Here is a 23967-nt window from a genome sequence, read left to right as displayed (position 1 = left end):
CACTATTTCAGAAAGAAAAGTATTTGAGAGCCAACACCTTGGAATCCGATGAAATGTAGTGTGACTTTGGACTAATTTAAACTTTCTGGGCCTCAGTTTCCTTATCTATAAAGTGGAGTTGCAGAGTTCATAGGGCCGTTGAGCGGAAAAAATGAAATCATGCTTACGGAGAGCTAGGCACAGTGTCTAACACAAGTGTGCATGGAAATAAGCAGCTGATTTTGCTCGCTTGTTTATTGGATGCCTCTTATATTGCTGCTGGCCACAATCCTGTCTTCCCTTAGTGTGCCAGCAGCAGCAAGGGAAGAAATGATGTTTGTAAGGCAACGTGAGAGAGGAAACCTCCTCATTGTGTGTCTACCACACTAGAAAAAGACTGGAGTCAGAGAAAGGATACAGATTCTCCTGAGGGTGGAAGTCAAGGCCTTGCCCTTCATGGTCAACATCACTGAGCATCCAATTTACCATAAGAAACATTAATCAGACACCCAAGGACTCTTGGGCAGAAATTATACTTAATTATGTCTGTATTCTTAGCAGGCAGTAGAAAACCTGGCACATTAGAGGGGCTCAAGAAATCCTAAACAACAACCCTTAAAACCCCCGTTTTAAAGATAAGCTGAGGCATAGACTTGAACAAAGCTACACAGCTAATCAGTGGTGGAATCTGTTTGTTTAGAATCTCAAATCTGAGTTTTTTCTGATTTTGTTTTTTCAGATGTTGGTCATTCCATCAAAGAATTGTGGGAGGGGAGGGGGTGGATTTCTAGCAACCTCTATTATTGGCTTGTTTTCTCGGTCCATTACCCCCTCCCGGGTAAATATTGGGCAGCCACTCAAGGCCTTGATGCCGCTGATTTTTCACATCCTTTCTGAACCTCTGAGTTTTCGGTGTTCTTTCATATTTTGTTTTGCTCCCAGGGGCAAGGAATGCCTCATCTCAGTTTCCTGATCTGAAAAAGTGGGGTGAATGACACCTTCCTGCCCACTTGAAACAGTCCACTCTCCAACACCCGCCAGCTCACTCCTAGCCCATCCCCTTATTTTCTTTAGTAGGCTTAGCTCTGCCTAAGCTTATTTGTTTATTTTCTGCCTCCCCCTCCCCCAATGGCCCAGTGGGGGAGGCAGGAGCCTCGGCTCACTGACTGTACATTCACTGCTATGCCCCCAATACCTACTGGAATACAGGTCCTCAGTAATTAGTTGTGGCCACACACTATTTATTTATTTATTTTAATTGAATTATTGGGGTAACACCGGTCAATAAAGTTACCCAGGTTTCAGGTGGACAGTTCCGTAGTAATCACGTGCACATTGTGTTGTGTGTTCACCACCCGCCTCACATCCCTTCCACCACCCTCACCTCCCCGCTCACTCTGCTACCTCCCCCACCCCTCGCTTTCCTCTGAGGTCTGTGTCTGCCAGTCGGTTATTTTTTACTTAATCCCGTCACCTTTTCCACCCAGCTCCACAACCCCCCTTCCCTCTGACAAGCTGTCCGTCTCTTCTCTGTATCTGAGTCTGTTTCTGTTTTGTCAGACGATTTTGTTCATTGGATTCCACATGCAAGTGAAATCCCATGTTACTTGTCTCTCTCCGACTGGCTTATTTCACTCAGCAGTATGGAGGGTCCTCAAAAAATTAAAAGCGGGAGCTGCCTTATGACCCAGTGATCCCGCCCCTGGGAACAGAGCTGAAGGACGCCAGACACGCGTCGGAAGGAAGCTGTCGCGCCCGCGTCCCACAGCCAGGGCCGGGGGCAGCCCGCGCCCACGGGGTGAGCGGAGAAGACAGCGGCGGACGGTCACCGCGGAGCGCGACGCGGTGCCCAGGGAGGGGGTCGCACCCTTTGCGGCAGCGGAGGGACCCGCGGAGCACGCTGCCAGGTGACATACTTGGAAACAATAGTATCTTCCACTTACGAAGTGTTTCCTTGTATGGCGAGAACTGCACCAAGGGTTCCATGCGCGGCCTCACTGATGTCCCTCGGGCTCTTAGAAGCCCCGGCGAGGGGCTCTGCCCCCCCCCCCCCCCCCCCGGCAGGGCGACTTGGGTGGATGCCTCGGGCAGCGGCTGGGCCTCAGTCGGCGCGGCTCCGTCTACCTGCGCTCTGCGGCCACTGCGCCAGTGTTTCCAGGGTCACCTTGTGTGCGGTTTTCTGAAGCCAAAGCCCAGAAAGGCAGTGCGCTTAGTGATTATGGAAAAGGGAGGAAAAGCCCGAGTGAGGGCCCGGCGCGGCGGCGGCGGGAGCAAGGGCCGGGTCGCCGCCGCCCTGGGACTCGCCGCGCCCCCGGCGTGGTCCCCGCGGAGGGCGCCCGCGCGTCGCAGAGCCGCGGGGAGGCCGAGCCTGCGGGCGGCGGGCTCCCGGGCGGCTCCCCGCGCCCCGGGCGGGCGCGCGGCCAGGGCGGGCGGGGCCTCGGCCACACCTCCCGGCCCGGGCGCCCGGGGCCGCCGCGTCAGGACAACGCCCCCGGCGGCCGCCCTCCGCCCCAGGTGGGGCTAAAACCCTCGGGCACGCGCCGCCGCGCTGACGGACCGCGGGGACTGGCCGCCCGGAGCCCAGCCGTCCGTCGGAGCCATGTCGGCCGTGGTCCTGGAGAGCCGGCGCCTGAGCAGGAAGCTCTCGGACTTCGGGCAGGTGCGCGGGGCGCGGGCGGGCGACTCCCACCCCGCAAGCCCCCCGCGGGGAACCCACGGGAGACGCCGGGGGGGGCGGCCCAGGGCGTCCTCCACAACTGTCTCGGGGAGGACGTCTGTCCCCGCGGCTTTCAGGGGACCGGGCACTGCCTGGGGAGCTGGGGGCCCGCTTCGGAGCTGCGGCCCGCTCGCTGCGCGTCCCTAGGCAGGTCGCCCGCCTCTCTGTCGCCCGCGCTCTTCTGTGCTTTGAAAGGGCCGCTCCTTAAGCACCTGGAATGGGAGACGGGATCCTTCTCCGTCTGCTCTTCTGCGATGTTTCTAAAACGCTCCCGGCCTTGTATTGAAATTGTGAGAAATGGCATCTTCCCCCCCCCCCTTTGGGAGAAGATGAGGCGCGAAGAGCGTCTCAGGCCTCAGCTGGGGAAGGACGTTAACCGAGAGGAAAATGAGCCAGTTAGCGCTGGGCTGGGAGTGCGGGGGCCCTAAGGGGGCTTGGGGCCAGGACAGGGCCCGCGGGGCGTCCCGTGCCCGGGCCTGCCGCCTTTCCCTGGAGGTGGACGGCTGCAGGATAGGCCCCCCCTCCCCGGGCTCTGCCCTTCGGGACCTGCGCCGCCCAGGGCGACACGCGGCCTCCCAGGCCCCTGCCACCTGCAGGGCTGGTGAGAGCCTTAGAGAGCAGGGGGCTGAGGGCAGGGCGGCTGATGTTTTGGTGTAACGAGGGAAACTGCAGACCTTCGCGCCCACTTTCGTTTTTGGAGTCCTGAGAGGAAGACTTCCTTTGAAAGTGTATGTGATGCTGGGAGACGGGCGACTTGGGGTCGAAGAGGGACAGTGTGGGGGTGAGACAGATCTTGACTTTGTCATCATTTAGTTTCTGCGGTGCTGGCCACGGGCCCCCGCAACCCTGGGAGGAAGTTAGGGACAGCGATCTGGTTGGGGAGCCCTGGAGAGCAAAACTTGGTTTATGAAGCACTTAGAAGATGACTGGGAGCCACAAGCTGTCGCTCGTGATGACTAGGGGTGAAGCAGGGCTCAGAGCATGGCCTGGCACCTGCTGTGTGTGGAAAGCAAGGCATTTAACTTGCAGAGCCTCAGCTTTATTCGTTTGAAAAGTTGGAATAAAAATACCCACGTCCTAGGGGTGGTATGAAAAATAAATGAAATAATGCCTGTAAAGCTTTTAGCACAGTTCCTGGAGCATAGGAAAGTGCCAGTGGTGTGTAGCTGGAATTGACTTAATTGTTCAGCAAAATGTGTCTGGAACATTGGCAGGAGGGACGAGCACTGAGTCAGGCTCAGTGACTGGTGTAGCTTCGCCATGGAACGATGCTGGGCACGAAGTCAGGAGACCTGGGCTCTCATCTTTGGGTTAGTGAAGCTGTGTATTGGGAAAGCAACCTAACTGTGGGTGAGAAGAGGCTCCGTTTGATATCTGTAAAATTGGGGGTGGATTGAAGTAGAATAAACTTAAGGATTCCTTCCAGGTCTGCCAGTCTGCAAAAAAGACATGGTGTACGCCTTCGTGAAGCTCCCAGCTCAGATAGAGAGCACACACTGGGAGTAATTCTGTCACGAGGCTGGAAGACATATGGTACAGCAAGTGCTCTATACATGCAACAAGCGTAACAATCCTGCAAGAGACGTTGAGTGACTCATTTATTCACCCAACAAAGACTATTGAGCACCTACTAAGTGCCAGGCACAGCAGAATTTCTGCCCTGAAGAAACTTACATTCTAGTGTAGGAGACAGAAATAAAAATATTAACCAAATGAACATATTATTTCATGTAGAGATAAGTGCTGTGAAGAAAAATAGAGCAGAGAATGGAACTCAGAAATCACAACTACGAATGGCAAAGCCAGTGTTCAAAAGCAGACCTGTTTCCGACCCCCTGCACACTCCTCCCCCTCACTGCTTCCTCCTGTAGATAAATGCTGGAATATAGAGGCGTGTCCATGGCAGGATGTTTGCCTATTGTTTTCAGTTGCCTTGCACTGTAGATACATGTGTGCTTAACCACACAGGTAAATATGCACCTCCTACTATGGGCCCCCCAAAGCACTAAGGTGGAAAGTCATTGCCCTTGTAATATCTTTGCCAAAGAATATTATTGCTTGTAATTTGGAAAAGTGTTCTTTTCCGAAGATAATGAATGTATTTGTTAGACACAGCCAAACACAATGTATTTCTATTGTTAAATGTGTTGCTCAGTGATCAAAATCCTTTCTTCCTGGTTCCTAGTAAAGTGCTTTCTCCCAGCCCTATTTCTTCCTGCTTAGTTTCTAAGCTACTCTTCTCTGCCTTTACCAATCCTGGAGGTACCTGTGTGTCTAAGTCAACTCACATGTCTATTGGAAACAAATAAGGTATAGACTATGAGCCAATAAAAGTATATTCTGCAAGAGATTTGGCCAAGGTTCCATGCTGGGTCAACACAGCAATGTTGAAATCAGTATCTACCCAAGACCACACCATTTCACAAACTTCTAGGCGCTTCCTTTCATTTAAAGTCTCGCAGGCTTTGAAAAGGGGAGCCATAATCCCAGTTGAGTCTGCCACTGGAAGGCAGAATAAGGACTTTGGAGTTGCTGGACCTGAGTCCAAGGCCAGACTTTGCCACTTATGAGCTGGGTGTTCTTGGACTTAACCTTGCTGAGTCTGTTTCCTCATTTGCAAAAGTACAGCACCCACTTCACGGGGCTATTCTGAAGACATGCAGACTCTTAGAACAGTGCTAGTTGCTGCCAATGATGATGTTTATTAACTGTGAAAAGTACCAAGTGTGGCTCCTGGCACAGACTGGGTACTCAGTCAATATTAATATTACGAGCACTAAAGAGTAGGACTTATCATATGGTAAATGTGAATTTGTAGACACATTTGAGAAAAGCCATAATTAAAAAAAAATAGGCTGTATATTTTTATCAGTGGTTTTAAATATTCCATGGTTAAGAATAATCTGGGATGCTTTTGAAAATGTGGATTCAAAGATACAACCCCAGATATTCTGATTTGATTGGTTTGAGAGGAATCTGCATTTGAACAAGGAATCACCAGGTAATTTTGGATTGGAGATCCAAGGGACACTCACTGAGAAATCCTGATTTAGAAAGTCTGTAGGGAAGGTGGAGAAAGTAAAAATGCACAGGTAAGGAGTGGTATTGAGTATCTAGTGATTAGACCAGAGAAAAGCCCTTACTTTGCAAAAAACCAAGTCCTTAATATGTACCTTATGTTCATAGCAGAGGGAAGTGTACAGAAAGACTGATATTTAGGAGCCTGAGTTCTTGACCTGGGACCACTACCTGTGTGACCTCAGGCAAGTCACTTTCTTTTGCTCATAGTTTCTTTATCTGGAAAGTGAAGTTTGAACTAGATGAACTCTAAAGCCAAGTGTAGCTCTGTGAGTCCATTACTATCAAGTTCCATGTGGGCATCAGAAGCCAAAGGAATGCACAGACTGAAGAGGGATTTTTCTGAGAGAAGTGAGACCCAAGAAGGCTCACTTGGGGTACAGTGCATTTACCCCAATGAGGAGTTGAAAGGGCAAGGAGGATACCAGTTGGCTGGCTGGGCAGGGTTCTTGTGGGTGGGCCTCAGGAGACTCTTGACTATCAGAAGGAGGTATTTGATCCTGCTGGCCATGGGGAGACTCTAAAGAACTCTGAGTAGAAAAAAAGACATGAGCAAAATTCTGTTAGGGCTGGATCAGTGAGGATCACTAACAGCTGGATTAGTGTGGTGCCAGTAGGAACAAAAGAAGGATCTGACCCTGAGAGGTATGTCTGCAGAAGGTCAGATTGGTCTTGGTGGTTCACTGGACATGCACAGGAGTGGAAACGGGGTGGTGATGGTGTTTCGAGCATGGTGCATTCACATCTGAATTGAGAGGGGACATCTATGGAGATGTATCAGGAATATGTTACTTTTCTTGGAGACCAATAGGATAAGAGAATATTGCCAAGGAAACTAGGAACAGGGAAATCCTTTCTCATTTCAAGGAAGCCAGAATGAACTAAGGGCTCAGTGTTCTCTGGTAGGAAGAAGACTGATGTCAGAAACTCATCTGCATATCTTTGGCAGGGCTTAAAAGAGGGAGAAGGCAGTGTGGAGTCTGTAATAAGTCCTGGCTCATAGACAGTATTCTGGGTTCCATAACTATGAGTAAGCTACTTAACTTCTCTAAGCCTTAATTTTGTCATCAGTAAAAGGAGGCACTTGGAAATTAATAAAACCTACCTTCTAGATTGTTACAAAAACTAAATGAGATTATCCGAATCAAGCACTTATAGTGCCAGTGACATTATAGGCTCTTAGTAAATGATGGATTAAAAAATTTTAGAAAGATTACACCATGGTCCATACAGGGATATATAACAGTTCCGTCTTCTAATTCATTAGAAAGTCCTAATGGATAACATAACACCCATTCCACTAATTTCTTTAACTTGCTTATAAAAGAGTATTTTTCTGCACATTTTTCTTCGTAGTTTTAGGTACACACTGTTTATTTGTAGTCACACATGGAACTTCATATATTATTATAAAACTTAAATTTAAAACATTTAAAAGATTTCAGCAAACTCTGGAATGCCAACCCTAATCCCACCTTAATTTGCTGTCACATGCGTGTAGAAAGTGCTAGATCCTTGACATGCTTTGCTGTTTGGTTTAAGACACCCACCTTACAATGGGTTATTTGTGTACTTTTACATATTTTGTAACTATTTTTCTACAACTGGATGTCCAAGATCCCAGTGTACAAGAACAAGCTAGTGCTGCCCTGAGAGCTTTGCCAAAGGCATGAAGTCATTCTTGTGTATTTAAAATATTGCCATTATTTGTATGACTCCTCTTAATATTCTATTTAAAATATTTTATCTTTTTAAATTTTGAGCTTCTTCATCTTTATATCTTTTAGAGCCCGATTACCTGGCATTTGGTAGGTACTCATTGAAAGATATTGGATCTATAGGGCGACTGGTGACACCAGTGAATAATTGAAACTTCCTAAAGTTAAAATCTGACCTAGGAGCACTACTGAAAATATCACTGCCCTTGACTTACTTTTCCCCCACCATGCTATATACTTCTATATAGAGTACATGTAGCTCACTATATTCCAAGGCTTAACTAGAAGAAAGAGTTCATGATGGCCTCTTCCCTGGAGGTCCACAGGAATAAATTGCTAAACCATGGAAAGTGTTTTAACCAAGTGTGTTTAATCCTGTAGGAAACAAGCTATATTGAAGACAACTCCAATCAGAATGGTGCCATATCACTGATTTTCTCACTCAAAGAAGAAGTTGGTGCATTGGCCAAAGTCTTACGCTTATTTGAGGTAAGAGCTTTATTAATTTTTTTTTTTTAATCCTCACTTGAGGATATTTTTTCCATTGCTTTTCAGAGAGAGTGGAAGGGAGGGGGGGGGGAGAAAAAGAGAGAGAGAGAAAGAAACATTGATGTGAGAGACACATCGATCGGTCGCCTCCTGCATGTCCCCCGACTGGGGCCGGGGATCGAGCCTGCAATGGAGATACGTGCCCTTGGCCAGAATCGAACCCGAGACTCTTCAGGCCACTGGCCGATGCTCTAACCACTGGGCAAAACTGGCTAGGGCAACTTTATCCATTTTTGCCTTGGATCGTGGCCCAGCTGACTTCTGTCTCATGTTCTAGTCGGATGCAGTGAACAGAGGATCTGGAACTGGAAGACTTGATTGTCAGCTTAGGCTCTTGCGTTAACCAACTGGGTGACTTTAATTAAGAGTTTCATTCTCTCTGAGCTTCAGTTTCTGCATTCATCCTGAGAGCCATTCAGAATCACTGGTTGCACACCCAGGAAACCAGCCCTGGCCTCAGACTTGTTTTATCAAACTTTTCTCAAATTAATTCCTGTCTTCTCAGTGTTCTCAAAACACTTTTTACTTTTAACTGTAGCACTTATTTTGCCTTAAGGGTATACATTTCTCTCTGGCCCTGAGGATGGTTTCTTCAGGCAGGGCACCTTGTCTCAGTCATCTGATATCCTTTACAGACCCAGATTTTTATATTTTAAGTGTTCAATTAAGAATGAAATTGAATTTAAATACAAGCAAAGGAAATTAGACTTTAGTTTTACTATTTTGCTCTGGATTTTAAGAGGGAATATTTTTGAATCAATTAATTTTTACCCTGAGTTCTTTAATAAAATGAAATATGATGACTGACTACATAAATAAATGGAGAAGAGACAAAACACCCATGGAGATGAATTCCAAATAATTTAAGTAGATACTCTGTGCTCAGAGACCGAGAGCATAACTCCCCTCTTCCTGAGTGTGGGTGGCACAGAGTGACTTTCTTCCAAAGAAAACATTATGAAAAGGAGAGAATGGAGTAACTTTCCAGTGGAGAACACAACAAACAGTAGCTCAGCCAGTGATCAAGGTCAACATCAATAGTGTTAAGTCATGTCAATAGTACATCCCCTTGATGATGTGATAAGAATGGCACCTTACCTCTGTGGTCTTCCTGCCCCAAGCCCATAACCTCAGTCTAACCATGAGAAAAACATCTGACAAATTCCAATTAAGGGATATTATACCAAATACCTGACCCATACTCCTTAAAACTATCAAGGTCATCAAAAACAAGGAATATCTGAGAAATTGTCAGGAAACCAGCCAAGAGGAGCCTTAAGGGACATAATCACTAAATGTAATATGGTGATCTGAATGGGAACATAGAACAGAAAAAAAGATATTATATATAAACTAAGGAAATTTGAATGCAGTAATTTCTTTAGTTCCTGATAATGCATTAATATTGGTTCATTAATGTTTCACCATCAATATAAGATGTTAATAATAGGGGAAACTGGGTGCAGAGTATATTGGAATTTTCCGTAGTATCTTCTCAATACTTCTGTCAATATAAAATTGATCTAAAAATAGTTTATTAAAAAATTAAATTTGGCTATCCAAAAAGGGGAGTTGGGGTGTGTGGAAATGCCCGCTTTCAAGCAATGATTGGAGAAGACAGGCAGGGCACTTTTTGAATGACAACCGTTTATTAGAAGTAATATATCTGTAAAGTGCTCTTTTGTAACAATTTAGCTTTTGTATTACTCAGTTAATCAGCATTTTCCCCTTGAGAGGTCAGGCCTTAGAGTTAATAAATTAAATAATAGTAAATTAATAGGATGTTTTCAACTTAATATATAAACCACAAGTAACTAAATTACCTGGACTGGATGAAATGTACCCAAGGGGTGTGTGTGTGTGTGTGTGTGTACTCTGGGTAAACTTTTAAAAATAAAATGTACTGGGGGGACATCGGTTACCAACATTACATAAGTTCCAAGTACACAATTTCATCATACATCATCTGTATATTGCATCGTGCACTCACCATCTGGATGAACTTTTTGAAGCATCCAAAGTCTCAGTTGCCCTGGTCAGTAAGTGGTGTCATTATGTACCCATTGCAGAGGAGGAAAGAGGCTGCTGTACTGGGAGACTGGTGAGCGGGTCGGGGTTAGTATGCATGGCCCCCCCGCCCCCAGACCTGTTTCAGAAGCTGCCCTAAACATTGCATAGGTCAGCATGCTGGCTTCCCCGCTCACCAGCCTGGCAAGACGCAGTAAAGTTACAACTATTCAAAGTGCCAAGGCAAGGAGGAAAGCCTCGTTCCGCTATCTGCGGAACCGCGAGCCAGGCGGCGAGGCAGGCAGGGGTGATGCTTGGTTTCAGACCCACCCCGCTTGGCGAAGAAGGGACCCCTCGGCTTTATGAACGAGGCGCCCGGCAGCCTGCGCGGTGCCCAGGCCGCTGCCCCGTGGCCGACGGGGTTGAACTGTCTGGGCCACCGGTTCCAAAGCCCAGGAGCCCTCTCCCAGCCCACGCCCCTGCCGAATATGGCTCTCCCTGCACATCGGAAGCACTTCTGGAGTTTTTCAAACGTGCAAATGTTCTGGCCCCATCCTCCCATTCACTGGGTGAGGAGGATCTGTTACCAGATATTCTTTCTTTCTTTCTTTTTTCCAAATTGAAAAATGTGTCGAAATACAAAAAAAAATGACGGCCCAGAATCCCACCGTCCACAATAAACCCGTCAACGCTTTGACACATCCACTCTCATTTTTCCATGTATGATTATGGTTTCCAGAGTCAGAAGTTAACATGTTCTTCCTTAACAAATATAGAATATTCAAGGTACAGCTATAGTCCTCTCCGATGTCCCCTCAATCCTGTCATCCGGCAAACTTCCTGGCCAAGGCAACATCACTCTGTTTAGTACACTTCCTCCCAGCCCTTTCCAAAGCTATTGGATATTGGCAGGTGCCGTGCTAGGCGCATTGCTCTGCAGCGTCTTTGAGCCAGTTCAGTAGAGTGGTCAAGAGCCCGGGCTTTGAGAGAGATGCTTGATTTCTCTGTGCTTTAGTTCCTTATCTGTAAAATGGGAATAGTAATAGTGTCTGCTTCCAAGGGTAGTTCTGAGGATTAAATGACTTAATGCATGTAAAATCCTCAGAGTAGTTGCATATCAAGTGTTCAGTAAGAATTGCTACATTTTTTTCCCCCTGAAGGCTATGTTTTTGAGATATATACTTGTTGATAGAAATTGATCAAGTTCATGACCTTTCAGTTCTGAAGAGCAGCTCTTAAAATGTGTACTCCACGTGGTGGAAGCTTTCTTAGCCCCTCTGCACCAGGAGCACGTATGAAGTGTCCTAGCTCCTCAGAGAAAAATCGAGGTCTGCAGGTGAGGGCAGGCTTCTCCCAGCGTGGCTCGGGTTCGTTCCCTTCCTGAGATCCCATCTTTTCCGTACATGATTAGCACCAAGTCACCAGCCCATTAAGAGATGGTGTTGCTTGCCAATGGGCCTGTGGCTTTGTGCACCTCAGCTCGTAACAATATCCGAATGCAACTCAAAGGGTTTGATGTTCATAACAGAAATAGTGTTGCTGTGCTTGCATGTGTTGGGTGGATGATGGGGCGAAGATGCAGATGTTTTAGTGAATTGGGGCCAAAAGATTAGGCATATACCAAAACCTGTGCCTGCTAACCTGCAAACTCCCCACTGTCCTCAGTAATTTCTCCTGCCAATTCTTTATGCAGTTATTTAAACATTTTCCGAAGCTCTCTAGTTTTTAGCCTCTACTACTTCATGTTTCATGCCTTCTTAAAAAAAAACACCAAAAGTCTCCTGTGAGTTTTTACAGCAAGTGGTTAATGGGCTATGAAATTGGAAGCGGGCTCCTTGGGGAAGTTGCGCAGAAGCTGTCCCTCCCTCCACCGGCCCCTGCTAATCACCTTACTGTGAGCTCTCCAGGGAAGGGACCCGCAGTCAGCAGATGCACAGAGCTCTAAGCGACAGCATGCTCCATTAGCATCACCTAACCGATGGAGACAGGGGCTCCCACGAAGCAAGCTGCCCAGGGCTAGACACTTGGAGCTAAAAATTGCTTCAGGCTTCACCCTCCTTTTTCTCAGTAGGCTGGCCTTTTGGAAACATGGAAAAGGCACAATCTATGCTTGTCACACTCACTTCCTGCACTCTAGCTACCTCTGCCCAGATGACCCACACCTTCCCCTCATCAGATATTCAGGGGGCTCATACTCTCTCATGTATGCATTCAGCTTATATTTTTTGAGGATCTACTGTTTTCAGACCCTATATCGGTGCTGGGGAGGCTGGGATGAGCCAGGCAGACATTCTCTATCCCCATAGACCTTAGAAGAGCTCAGGGTTCCATGAGCTTCCTTAACCCAGACTTGAGACAGAGTTGGGCAGGGGAGATTTCTTGCAGGCATAATGTTTAAGCTGAAACCTGAAGGGATGGGCCAGGAGAGAGGCAGGGGGAAGTAAATTCCAGAACAAAGAAACTTGAAGTAAGAGAACAAACAAGTGATCGGGTCATGAAATCCTCAAATCCTTGACCGTCTGCCCACCTAGTGTTCCTGGGGACAGAGGCTGGGTTACAGAGGGGGCATGCAGGCAGGTAGGTGTTGATTGCTCTAAAGTTTGGACTTTGAGACCTGCCCCTGACCCCTGGGCCTGGTGAGCAGGACAGGATCAAGGGTAAATCACGAGGGTTGCTTTTGCCCCGCTGCGGCCTTAGGTCCAGGACAGTCGTGAGCAGCAAAATGCTTACAGGAGACATTTCTTCTTAATAAAAATAAGAAGAGTTTGGAGTCCCACCAGAGGAAAAAAATTCTTAGACTTCAGATGACTTTTCCATTTTATTTAGATCCCCAAATATAGGTAATGATATAAAAAGCACCCATGTAACTCACTTGCTGCTTAAGAAAGAAAACACTGTATAAATGGCTAATGGCCTTGTGTACCCCTTCCCCTTCCCCTCCCTCCTTAGAGGTAGCAATGAATCTGAATTTTATAGATGCGATTCCCGTGCGTGCTTTTATGCCTTGTTCTGTATGGATAACCATTAGTGATGCATGGCACAGTTTTGCAAGCTTTGAATCTTCGAAACAGCATTGTTTTGAGATTTGTTCCCACGGTTCTCGCTCATTCCTTTCCCCCAGTCTGTGTTCCACTGCGTGGCTGTCCTTTACTCATTTCCTATTGGTGGGTGCGTGGGGGGCTTCCACTGTTTGTCCATACAAATGGAGCTGCACTAAATGTTTCGTGCAGGTCTGAGGCCCTGTTTATTGAAGAGAAGGACCTCAGGGGGAACCTGGCACTGTTTTTAGCCGTTGAACAGTTCAGAGCTGGACACGCTTAAGAAATGGCAACACAGAGCTTACTTTTCACACGTTGGTTCTGAGGTTAGGTCTCGCATGGTGACCTTTTAGACAGTGCTCTGGCCCACTGATGGCGCACACGATGCGACTGTTCTTTGGTAGCCTGGACTGGAACAGGCCACAGCGCCTTTTTGATCTTATCTCTCTGGTGGCAAGAAAGGTGTGGAAAGAGGAATGTAAGAAAAAGGATGTCCTTTTTCTCTAAAGCCCTGAAAAGATCCTGGGTGAAGCTGCTACTCCTAACTCTCCCCAGGGAGGGGTCTCCTCTGGGTTGGACACAACCCCAACTACGTGGAAGGGAGGGGAGGGAAGAAATAATCTAACAAAGAGGGAGGAGACTCAGGGAAGAAAAGACCAAAAGATTGTAAGAGAAACTTCCAGAGGAAGCAAGAGTAGAATCCCAAAAATGGTGTCCAGGGTGTGAATCCTACTGAAAGTCCAACATGAACCAGTTCAAGAACCTTCCTCCAAGGTGGGGGGGGGGGGGAGGGCTGTGTGTGTGTGTCGGGGGGTGGTGAGTAATCTTGCCCTCCCTCTAGAAATCAATTGTGCTGCTCATACTTCACTGAATGTTTTTGATTTCCTGTTCATCCCAGTGGGTGTAATTTCCACTCTTGATCAATCGAGGCTGCTGCTGGCCCTCTCACAAGGAGACCAGTGAAATATAGAAGAAACCCTGCCTGCACCTCCATGCAACTTCTTCCCAATCTTTGCAACTGTCATTTCTCACCCCAAATATTGTAGGAGCCTCCAGACTGTTTCTGGCCTTGCCCCCCTACAGTCTATGCGTAAAACAGTTGCCAGAGTGTTCCTTTGATAACATGAGTCAACGGATGTCTCCTCTTCCTAATTACCTCCCTTAGCTTCTCCCGTCTCTTGGAGTGAAAACCGAGCTTCAGATAATGGCCAACTATGCCTACGTGGTCTCTTCCCAGCCCCTTCTTTGCCTGTGCCCTGTCGCCCTCTCCCTTTCTCACTCTGCCCTGGTCACACTGGCCTCCTTGGTGACTCTCAGTTATATTGGGCACTGTCTTACCCCAGAGCCCTTCCACTTACTGTCCCTCATGCCTTGCTCCTTCACTGAATTCGGGTCGATGCTTAAGTGTCACCTGTTTATTTCTCGAGGCCTTCCTGACCACATAGCCTAAGGTGGCCCCTCCATTGTACCCCTGGATTCACTGATCCCTCTTTCCTGCTTTATTTTTCCCTATTTCCTCTGAAGACTACCTTTTACTCATTAATCACAGTTATCGTTCGTCTCCTCCTTTGAGAATGGAAGCCCCACGAGGGCAGGGATTCTCCCTGCTTTCCTCCCTGTCGTACCCCAGTGTTTGGCACATCGGAAGCACCCAGCTGGGTGAGCAACTGGAAGCTCCTGTTGGTTTGCTCCAGACCAATGGTTCTGGACATTCTTTGTGAATGTCTTTGATGTTACTCTAAGGCAGCAGCATGTAGTGGTCTAAGAAGCTCTCCTTTTTCTGGCCTAGTCTCATCTGAAAATATGTTCAGCTTTTCCTTCTCCGTTTAGAGACATGCGCTTAGGAAAGGAGCTGAGGAACGTCTGGGGTTAAGCAAATACTGAGGGCGAAATGACTCCTGAAACAATGTGTTGCGATGTCCAGGGAGATGTGTTTCGGCACCACGTTGAGAGAAGCAGGGTACACATGAGTTCTTACTCAATACCCAAGAAGGAAGCCAAAACCCTGCCTTTTTCCTTTCGAATTCTCACGAAGCTGTCAGCTAATATTATTATCTTTATTTTAAACATGAACAAACGAGAGTTCACGGCCAACTGACGTACCCAAAGGTGGTGAGCAGCAGAACCAGAAACTGAACTCCGATTGTTCCTAAGGCCACACTCTTTGCCCTATACCTGTTCTGGAGAAATGACGTAGAGGAGAAGAAGGGGCCCTAAGCTTGAAGTCGGGATCCAGAAGGACATGTCCCTTTCACTGTTTGAATCCTGGGTATTGCATTTTATCCACTCGTGACCAGTTCCCCTTTGGAAAGATTTTCTTCAAGGTTGGGAACATAAAGGGGTCTGTAGTCAATCTTAATTAAAACAGGCTATTCATTTCACGTAGCTCTTCTCTGGTCCCCACACTCTCTGCTCAAGGGTCCTGATTACTCAGGCACCACACTGCTGTCTTTTATGTGTAAATTAACTATTGGACAGATTATGAAATTGTCTTTGAAATGTTTGACTCTAAACCTTTCTTGCCTCCACCCGGGTGTCCATGTAGAGTAACAGAAAGAGTTCTTCCTTTATCCCTCACCCAAAGATGTGGTGAGTGTGTGGGGGTCAGTTTGTAAACCTGTACAGAGCCCCTGTTTAAAAATAAAAATGTATTTACTACAAGGTAACTATGATCACAATCAGGTTTGGAGGTTCATTTCTAAAGCCACGTTTAGCCAAAATTATTGGTACTTAAGTATCCACACTGATAAGCTGGAAAAACTCCAATACAGAAATTGCATGTCAAACTAGAGAGTTAATTATTAGCAAACCGATTCAAATGGGAAAGAGTTCAAAGAATCTGGCTGGGTCTTCTCAGCCAGACTTCCCTCACATTTAAAAGGTATACTTTTCTTTTCATTATATGGGTGATATTATAAGACTTTTGGCAAATAAATAGAAGTTATGCATAATCTCATCATAACTCTTTTGATGCATTTCACTCTAGTCTTTTTCTTTTTTTTGGCCTGGGCATAATGTTTTAAAACATTTTTTAATTATCACATACCTATATACATCATAAGTATTTTCACAAGGGGTTGTCTTGTAACCTTGTAAAGAGATAAAGTGAGTTTTTCATTATAAAAGCAATAAATGTTGTTTTAGAAAAGTTGCTCTATGATAAAAATAAAAATAGGAGAAGGAAAATCACTCCTGTGCCCATTACCTGGAGACCACCACTGTTCACATCACGCAATAGCCACTGACACTTTATTTTCCCTAAGGTGGTGGTGTCACTTGTTTTTAAATAGTTGTATCACCTCCACTGAGTGGTTATACTAGTCCGCCTAACCATTCCCCTATTGTGCAAATTTAGTTTGTTTACACATTTTGGCAAAAAATTTCCCCATAAGTTAGGTCTCTAGAATAGTAAAAGTTGTTTGGGGTACAGATTGTCTTATGGCTGTTGCCAAGGGTGCTGTGGGCGGTGAGCCCCAACAGCCTATGGTCAGCCTCCCAGCCCGCCCTGCCCCTTCCACCCTCTCGCCCCCACACCTCTGCCCTCCCTTAGTCAGCAGGTGAGCTTGCCAGAGGCGTGGCCGTCCTGGCTATTGGCCCCCTGTGCTCTCTGCTCTCTGTGAGTAAATAGCAGGTGGAACTCACCCCCTCTCTTCCTTTCTGAACCAAGAAGGATCACTGTGTTCTTTTCTGTGTTTAGGAAGTTACCTCTGTTTGCCTAGAAAGCTTCAAAGCAACTGCTCTCCCTCTGCCTTCCCTCCTCCCCGCTCTCTCTCTCTGGCCCATGTCCTCACGTTGGGTAACCTGGCGTCACAGGCAGGGCTGTGTTCTCTGTAGCTGGTGTCCTCAGATCATCGCCGTGACTCTAAGTTAGAAAAAAATGGGCCCCTGTCTCCCACCGTTTTTGGCGAAGCCCCTTCATCTCTGATCTCATTCTTTCCAGCCCCTTTAACCTTCTCAAAGGATTGTGGGGAAGATCACAGAAAATAATTCTAAACTGTGCATTACTTTCAAAGCGAACATGTATTGATATGGTTATGATTCATGTTCTCGTGACCCACGTGCCGCGCACCATCCAGGGGAAAAATTCACTTCTTGAATGACAAAGTTGATGAATTTTGTTTTTTAAAGTTGTTGAGTTTATTCAAGTGAAATATTATTTTTTCTGTCTATTTAAGTGTTTGGGGTAACCCCAGTTATGTGTGTATTTTAATATAGGGCAGAGGCGTCCCCTTGGTTGTCCCCACAGTGAGTGGCAGTATCAGTGAAACCGCAGACTTTCTAAATAAGTAGCAGGTGACTTGTCACGCATTAAAATTTGAGGGCCAATTTAAGCAAATGAATCTTTTTTTAAATGACAAAACCGTAATAGCTAAAATTTCACCAGCTAAAGACATTGAATATGAGTAGGTATAGCAAGTAATTATTACTTTTTGGCATTTAATAAAAGCAGCTGGTACATGACTCCCCCCTTCTCAACGAGCCTCATGTGTCCACCCTGTGACACACTGCCATCTGCCCTGACTCAACCCCAGGACCGCCTGTCCCCTTCGCCCTGCTCTGCTTGTATTTTTTCCCTTAGTTGTTATCATTATAAAATAATATATAAATTAGTTCTTTTTTATGTTTGTCATTTATCTCCCTATAACTTGAATGGTTGCTTTTATAAAGGGAAGTGTCTTTGTTTCCCTTCGCTGATGTATCCCAACCACCTAGAAGAGTATCTGTGCCTGGCAGATGCTACACACACATTTATTGCATATTTAAATAAAAAGCAATTACACAAAAACGTGAGCAGTAATTATACTAAATAACTGTTACCAAGCATTTACCAGGTACCTGGCGGTGTACATATACCATTTCATCCAATGTTCCCAACACAGTTATGAAGCAGGTGTCCCTTGATATCATCAACTACAGATGTGGAAACTGAGGTTAGAGACAAATTGTTTCAGGTCTCATCGCCAATATAATCGAGGACTTGGATTTAAACCCAATAAGCCTGACTCCTGTGGGCCCTGTTCAAGAAGAAAAATGTTGCCTCTATATTATCTATCTACTGAGATATTATTATTGCAATTCTTTGGGATTTCATTTGAGAAAGGGGCTTTTTCCTATGGAAGTATTTTTGGCAAACACTCTCCTAGACATTTGAACCAAATCAACAGCGTATGGTTGCAAACCCTAGGCCTTCAGCAGATTTCCACGTGGTTAAATTCTGCCCCATTGGAACTGTATCCCCACCTTTTGCCATTTGTTATTGAGTTTTGCAAAAAAAAAAAAAGGTAAACAACTTGTGTAACTTTAAGGACTTTGTTCGACTCCAATTTAAAAAACTCTACTCCCCATCCATCTGCATTTCGCTGTGTTGCGTGTTTTGCTCTGGTTTTGTGTGTTTGGTCCACGTGAATGCCAGTGACTGTCCCCCTCACATGCCCAATCCTGTTTTCTAGGAGAATGACATAAACCTGACCCACATTGAGTCCAGACCCTCGCGTTTAAAGAAGGATGAATATGAAATCTTCACCAGTCTGGATAAGAGCAGCATGCCCACCCTGGCCAACATCATTAAGATCTTGAAGTACGAGGTCGGTGCCACCGTGCATGAGCTCTCCCGGGAGAAGAAGAAAGACGCAGGTGAGAAAGGGAGGAATTTTGCCGCCCCAGCGACTCTCCATCTGTTGGTAAAATAATGGCAAAAAAATAATATCTACCCTGGAAGACCATCAGGGGATTAGCAAGAGGATGTAGGTTAGGGGCCTAGATGAGTGTCTAGCATAGGTTAGACGTTTAATGAATGTGAGTTACTTCCCTCCTTCCTCAGGATAGCGATTTCTTATATTAGTTGTTTTCTTTCTGTTGGTGCTGTCTTTATATATGTTTCATTCTTGCATTGTCATGCTCTCGATCTCCCGTCTCCAGAGGTGGGATGGTTGGGGTGTCCAGGGTGCTTTCTTTGTAAACACAGTTTCAAGACAAATTCCATGGTTCTCTCCATTCCAACCAGAGGGCTGTCCCCATGTTCCTCTCATAGTATTGATTCTGTAGCTGGGGACTGCCTGCCCCCTTGTCCTAGGGCTTTCAGTTGTTATTGTCACCTCTTTATCTGTCTCTTCCATGAGATTACAAGCTTCCTATAGGTAAGGGGAGTCTTTTATATTTATGTCCTACGAGGTTAGCCCAGTGCTTAGAACACAGGTGCTGAGCAAATATTTGGGAGCGAATGATTAAATCGAGGCATTGTCAAGACTTGACCTGCCTCCCTGTTGACTTGCTGAAGTGCTGTCCATTGATGTCCCCCGAACAATAAGGCAAAAAAGTGGGGCAGTGAAGTGTAGGTGTCACAAGTATAGGTTGGGGTTGAACAAACTTCAGTTCAAGACTGACCTCTTCCCCTTAATGACTTTGAGACCCCTGACAAGTCCCTTTCACTGCTCTGACCTCAGTTTTTCATAGGGCTTTTGTGAGGGGTAAATGAGATCATACATATACACAGCTTAGACTGCCTGTCTGGATAAATGATAGTCTGTGGTGGTTGTTACCATTACAGTTTTCCTTAATAGAATACACAGGAACAATGTGATTGCTTTTTAGGATACAAAGCATGTGCAGATAAACTATTTTAAATAAACTTTTAATTTTTTAAAGCAGTTTCAGGCTTACAGAAAAATTGTCTGAAAGTACAGAGTTCACACACGCTCTCTTTTCCCTCCCCCTACCCCACCCCAGTTTCTTTTTTTTTTAAATTATTTATCATTTATTTATTAAAATTTCTCTTTATTGTTGAAAGTATTGCAAATGTCCCCCTTTTTCCATTCATTCCCCTCCCTCCTGAACCCCCCCCCCAGGCCTTCACCACACTGTTGTCTCTGTCCATGGGTTATGCATATATGCATATAAATTCTTAGGTTAATCTCTCCCCACCCACCCACCTATCCCTGCCTTCCCTCCAAGAATCGTCACTCTGTTTCATGCTGCTATGTCTCTGGATCTATTTTGTTCTTTGGTTTATTTTGTTCATTAGATTCCACATATGAGTAAGATCATGAGATACTTGTCTGACTGGCTTGTTTCACTTAGCATAATACTCTCCAGGTCCCACCATGCTGTCTCAAAGGGAAAAGGATCCTTCTTTTTTACAGCTGGTGTAAATGTGCTAGAAGATGCTTGATATGATTCCAATCTTCTTGAACTTGTAGAGACTTGTTTTGTGTCCTAACGTGTGGTCTGTCTTTAAGAATGTCCCATGTGCACTTGAGGAGAGTGTATATTCTGCAGCTTTGGGGTGAACTTTTCTGTAATGTCAATTAAATCCATTTGATCTAGTGTGTCATTTAGAGTCACTGTTTCCTTGTTGATTTTTTTGTCTGGAAGATCTATCCAGTAAAGTAATTGGGGTGTTAAAGTCCCCTACTGTGACTGTATTGCTGTCGATTGCTCCTTTAAAGTCTTCCAGAAGTTTTTTGTTTTTTTTTAGCCTGTGTGAGTCTTTTGTTCTGAGGTGGGTCTCTTGTAGACAGCATATATTTAAGTCTTATTTTCTTATCCATTCAGCTACCCTATGTCCTTTGATTGGAGTATTTAATCCATTTGTATTTAAGGTTATTACTGATAGGTACTTATCTATTGCCATTTTATTTCTATATGCCTATGTGTCTCATTCTCTCTATTTCAACTTCTTATTACAGCAGCCCCTTTAACATTTCTTGCAATGCTGGTTTGGTGGGAATAAATTTCTTTAGTCTTTTTTAGCTGAGAAGCTCTTTATTTCACCATCTATTTTGAAGGATAGCCTTGTTAGGTAGAGTATTCTTGGTTTCAGATCCTTGCTTTTCATTATCTTGGTTACTTCATGCCATTCCCTTTTGACCTGTAGAGTTTCTGATGAGAAATCATCTGACAGCCTTATGGGAGCTCCTTTGTAGGTAACAGGTTGCTTTTCTCTTGCTGCCCTTAAGATTCTCTCTTTATCTTGAATTTTTGGCATTTTAATTATGATGTGTCTGGGTGTAGGCCTCTTTGGTTCTTCTTTCTTGGGACAAACTGTGCCTCCTGAACTTGTATGATTTTTCCTTGACTAGTTTAGGGAAGTTTTCTTCCATTATTTCTTCAGAAAGGTTCCCTAACCCTTGCTTACTTTCTACATTTTCTGGCTATCCTATGATGCGAATATTGTTACATTTCATGTTGTCCCACAGCTCCCTTAAACTGTCCTCTTTTTTAAAATTGTTTTTTCTTTTCCGTTCTCTGATTGAGTTATTTTTTCTACCCTTTTTACTAATTCGATGATCCAATTCTCAGCTTCTCCTAATCTGCTGTTTATTCCTCCCAATGTTGTTTTAATTTTTATTATGTCATTCTTAATTTCCTTCATAGTTTTCATTTCTTTTCTCATGCTGTTGAGCATCCTTATGATCAGCATTCTGAACTCTATATCTGATAGAATTCTTATCTTCATTTCATTTAGCTCTTCTTCTGGAGAATTCTTTTGTTCTTTCACTTAAGGCTTGTTTTTTGTCTCCTTATTTTGGCTGCCTGGTTGTATTTGTTTTTATGTATTAGGTAGATCTGCTAGGATTCCCAGTCTTTTGGACTGGGAGTCCCAGTCTCTGGTGCAGGCCAATGTCAGACACTGTTTGTGACTAGCCTTGAGTACCCTGTTTGAAGTTTTTTTACTCCACAGCTTGTGGTTTCCTCTGCTGGGGTTGGGTGTGTTTGGACAGGACCAAGATGTGCACCAAAGTCTGCTTTTCCAAGCTCTGGGTCCAGAAGCAAACCAGGCAAAGACTGAAAGCACCCAGAGGCTGATTGTTATTCAGTTTTTTAATGAGCCTCAGGCTGTGGAAACTCCACAAGGTAGGGCAGCTGATTTTTATCAGTCTCTTAATGAACCTCAGGCTGTAGAAACTCCACAAGGTGGGGCAAGAGGTTTTCCAGCAGGCAATTGGAGCAATTGCTTACCCCCAACCCCAGGCAAAAGCTGCTTGGAAGGTAAATGTCTGTCTGAGAAAGAGGTCCTCTGCTGTATGGGGGAATGACTCAGCACAGGAATCCAGATGGCCACCCTCTGAGCCCCACTCCTCCTGCCATCACCCCTAGATTCTCCTCACACAGCTCTAGTCCACTCTGCCCTCCAACTGCCGGGGCTCAAGGTGAGTGGCTGCACATGAAACTTTGTGTGTTGGCTCTTTAAGAGGGTGCCTGCATTTCCAGACATCTCTCCCTGGCAGACAGAAACCCCGTTGCTTTTCACAGCCAGATGTCATATGGGCACCTTTCTCAGTTCTGGTGCTCTGGGATGGGGAACTCAGCTAGGGGTTTAGACCCCAGAGTTCTCAGTGGGAACCTCCCACAGCTGAGATCTCCCTCTGGAACTTCAGCTGCTGCCTGTGGGAGCCCTGTTGCACCTCCACACTTCCTATTGTATCACTATACAATAGTCTCAATGTGATCTCCACTTTAGGTCCTTGGTTATGAGGGTGCTGTCCAGCTCGTCTTCAGTTGCAGTTGATTATTCAGGATGGTTTTTCTATATTTTAGTTGTAATTCCAGTTTGGTCCTGGGAGAGTGTCAGTGTAGCTTCCATTCAGTCCACCACCATCTTGGAAATTCCCTGTTGTCTTCTTAACATCTTGCATTAGTGTGCTACGTTTTTAATAATTGATGAGCCATCGTGATACAATATTATTCACTGATGTCCATAGTTTACATTAGAGATCATGCTTTGTATTGTCCAGGTCTTTGGGTTTTGACAAATGCTGACACAGTAATTGATAGTGGTGGATAATGTTATGTATCTATCATTAAAGTCTCATGCAGAGGGGTTAACTGCCCTCCGAATGCCCTGTGCTCCACTGATTCATCTTTCATTCCTTACTTGGTCCCTCTGAAAATGACTGATCTTTTTACTGTCTCCATAGTTTTGACTTTTCCAGAATATCATATAGTTAGCGTCAGAGCATGTAGCCTTTTTAGACTAGTTTCTTTCACTTAACAGCATACATTTAATTTCTTCATGTCTTTTTGTGACTCAATGGCTTATTTCCTTTTAGTGTTGAATAAAGTCCCATTGTATGGATATACCACATTTAGTTTATCCATTCATCTACCAAAGGACATTTTGACTGCTTCCAAATCATGGTGATTATGAATAAAGGTGTTATAAACTTTCATGCGTAGATTTTCGTGTGGACCTGAGTTTTCAGCTCATTTGGATAAATACTTAAGAGTACAATTGATGAGATGAACTATTTTTTCCTAAATAATTAAAAATTTTTCTATTGTAAAATCAGAAGTTTTTTTGTAAAAACACTGAAGACTTTAAGTCAAGAGGATTTCAGGCTCTGCGGCTGAAAATAGCATTTTCACAGGCAAAGATGCTTTAAAATGAGACAAGATCCACCTCTTAGCACAGGCCGCTGACACAGTTTCTGAAAGATACCTCCAAGGCCTTGCTAGGAGATCTCTCTTCTTTCTTTGCCCTTCTCCTCCTGTGGCTACCATGCAGACAAGGAAGGCCATCCAGGGCTCTTCCCTTTCCCAGGGTCAACAGCCAGCTCATGGGCTCAGGTCTCTGGGGGTAGGCACTTGGAATTTCTCCTCTGATCAACCCTGTCTGCCTCCCTCCCCCTTCCACCTTCCAAGCTGCTTCCCTGATGATCATCTTCTTTTGCTTTTCCGGCCACCTGCTCTCAACAGGAGCTGTAGGCTCTCAGTACAAAGGCCCTGCTGGACCCAGGGCCAAGCCCTGCCTCTGCTTGGAGCAGGTGGAGGCCTGGCCAGCTGGGGCCCTGGGGTCGGAAATCAAAGCAATTGACAGGCAGGCACAAGGCCCCTTGGGGAGCCAAGGAAGATGTATGTAGATCAGATGAAGGGCTGGCAGCCT

General features: G+C 45.4%; 1 protein-coding gene across 1 annotated transcript in view; it reads left to right on the top strand.

Annotated features, from left to right (window-relative positions):
- Positions 1–2578: 2578 nt before the first annotated feature.
- Positions 2579–23967, top strand: part of PAH (phenylalanine hydroxylase) — a 54372-nt gene continuing 32983 nt past the window's right edge. The window contains exons 1-3 of the mRNA XM_016223152.2: positions 2579–2638; positions 7873–7980; positions 18536–18719. Of these exons, the coding sequence (XP_016078638.2) occupies positions 2579–2638; positions 7873–7980; positions 18536–18719 (352 nt within the window). The remainder of the gene's footprint in view (positions 2639–7872; positions 7981–18535; positions 18720–23967) is intronic.

Source organism: Miniopterus natalensis, chromosome 2 (genome assembly GCF_054644295.1).
Source record: "Miniopterus natalensis isolate mMinNat1 chromosome 2, mMinNat1.hap1, whole genome shotgun sequence".
Classification (NCBI taxonomy): domain Eukaryota; kingdom Metazoa; phylum Chordata; class Mammalia; order Chiroptera; family Miniopteridae; genus Miniopterus; species Miniopterus natalensis.
The sequence above is the reverse complement of the archived record's forward strand: the minus strand, read 5'-3'. Positions and strand labels throughout refer to the sequence as shown.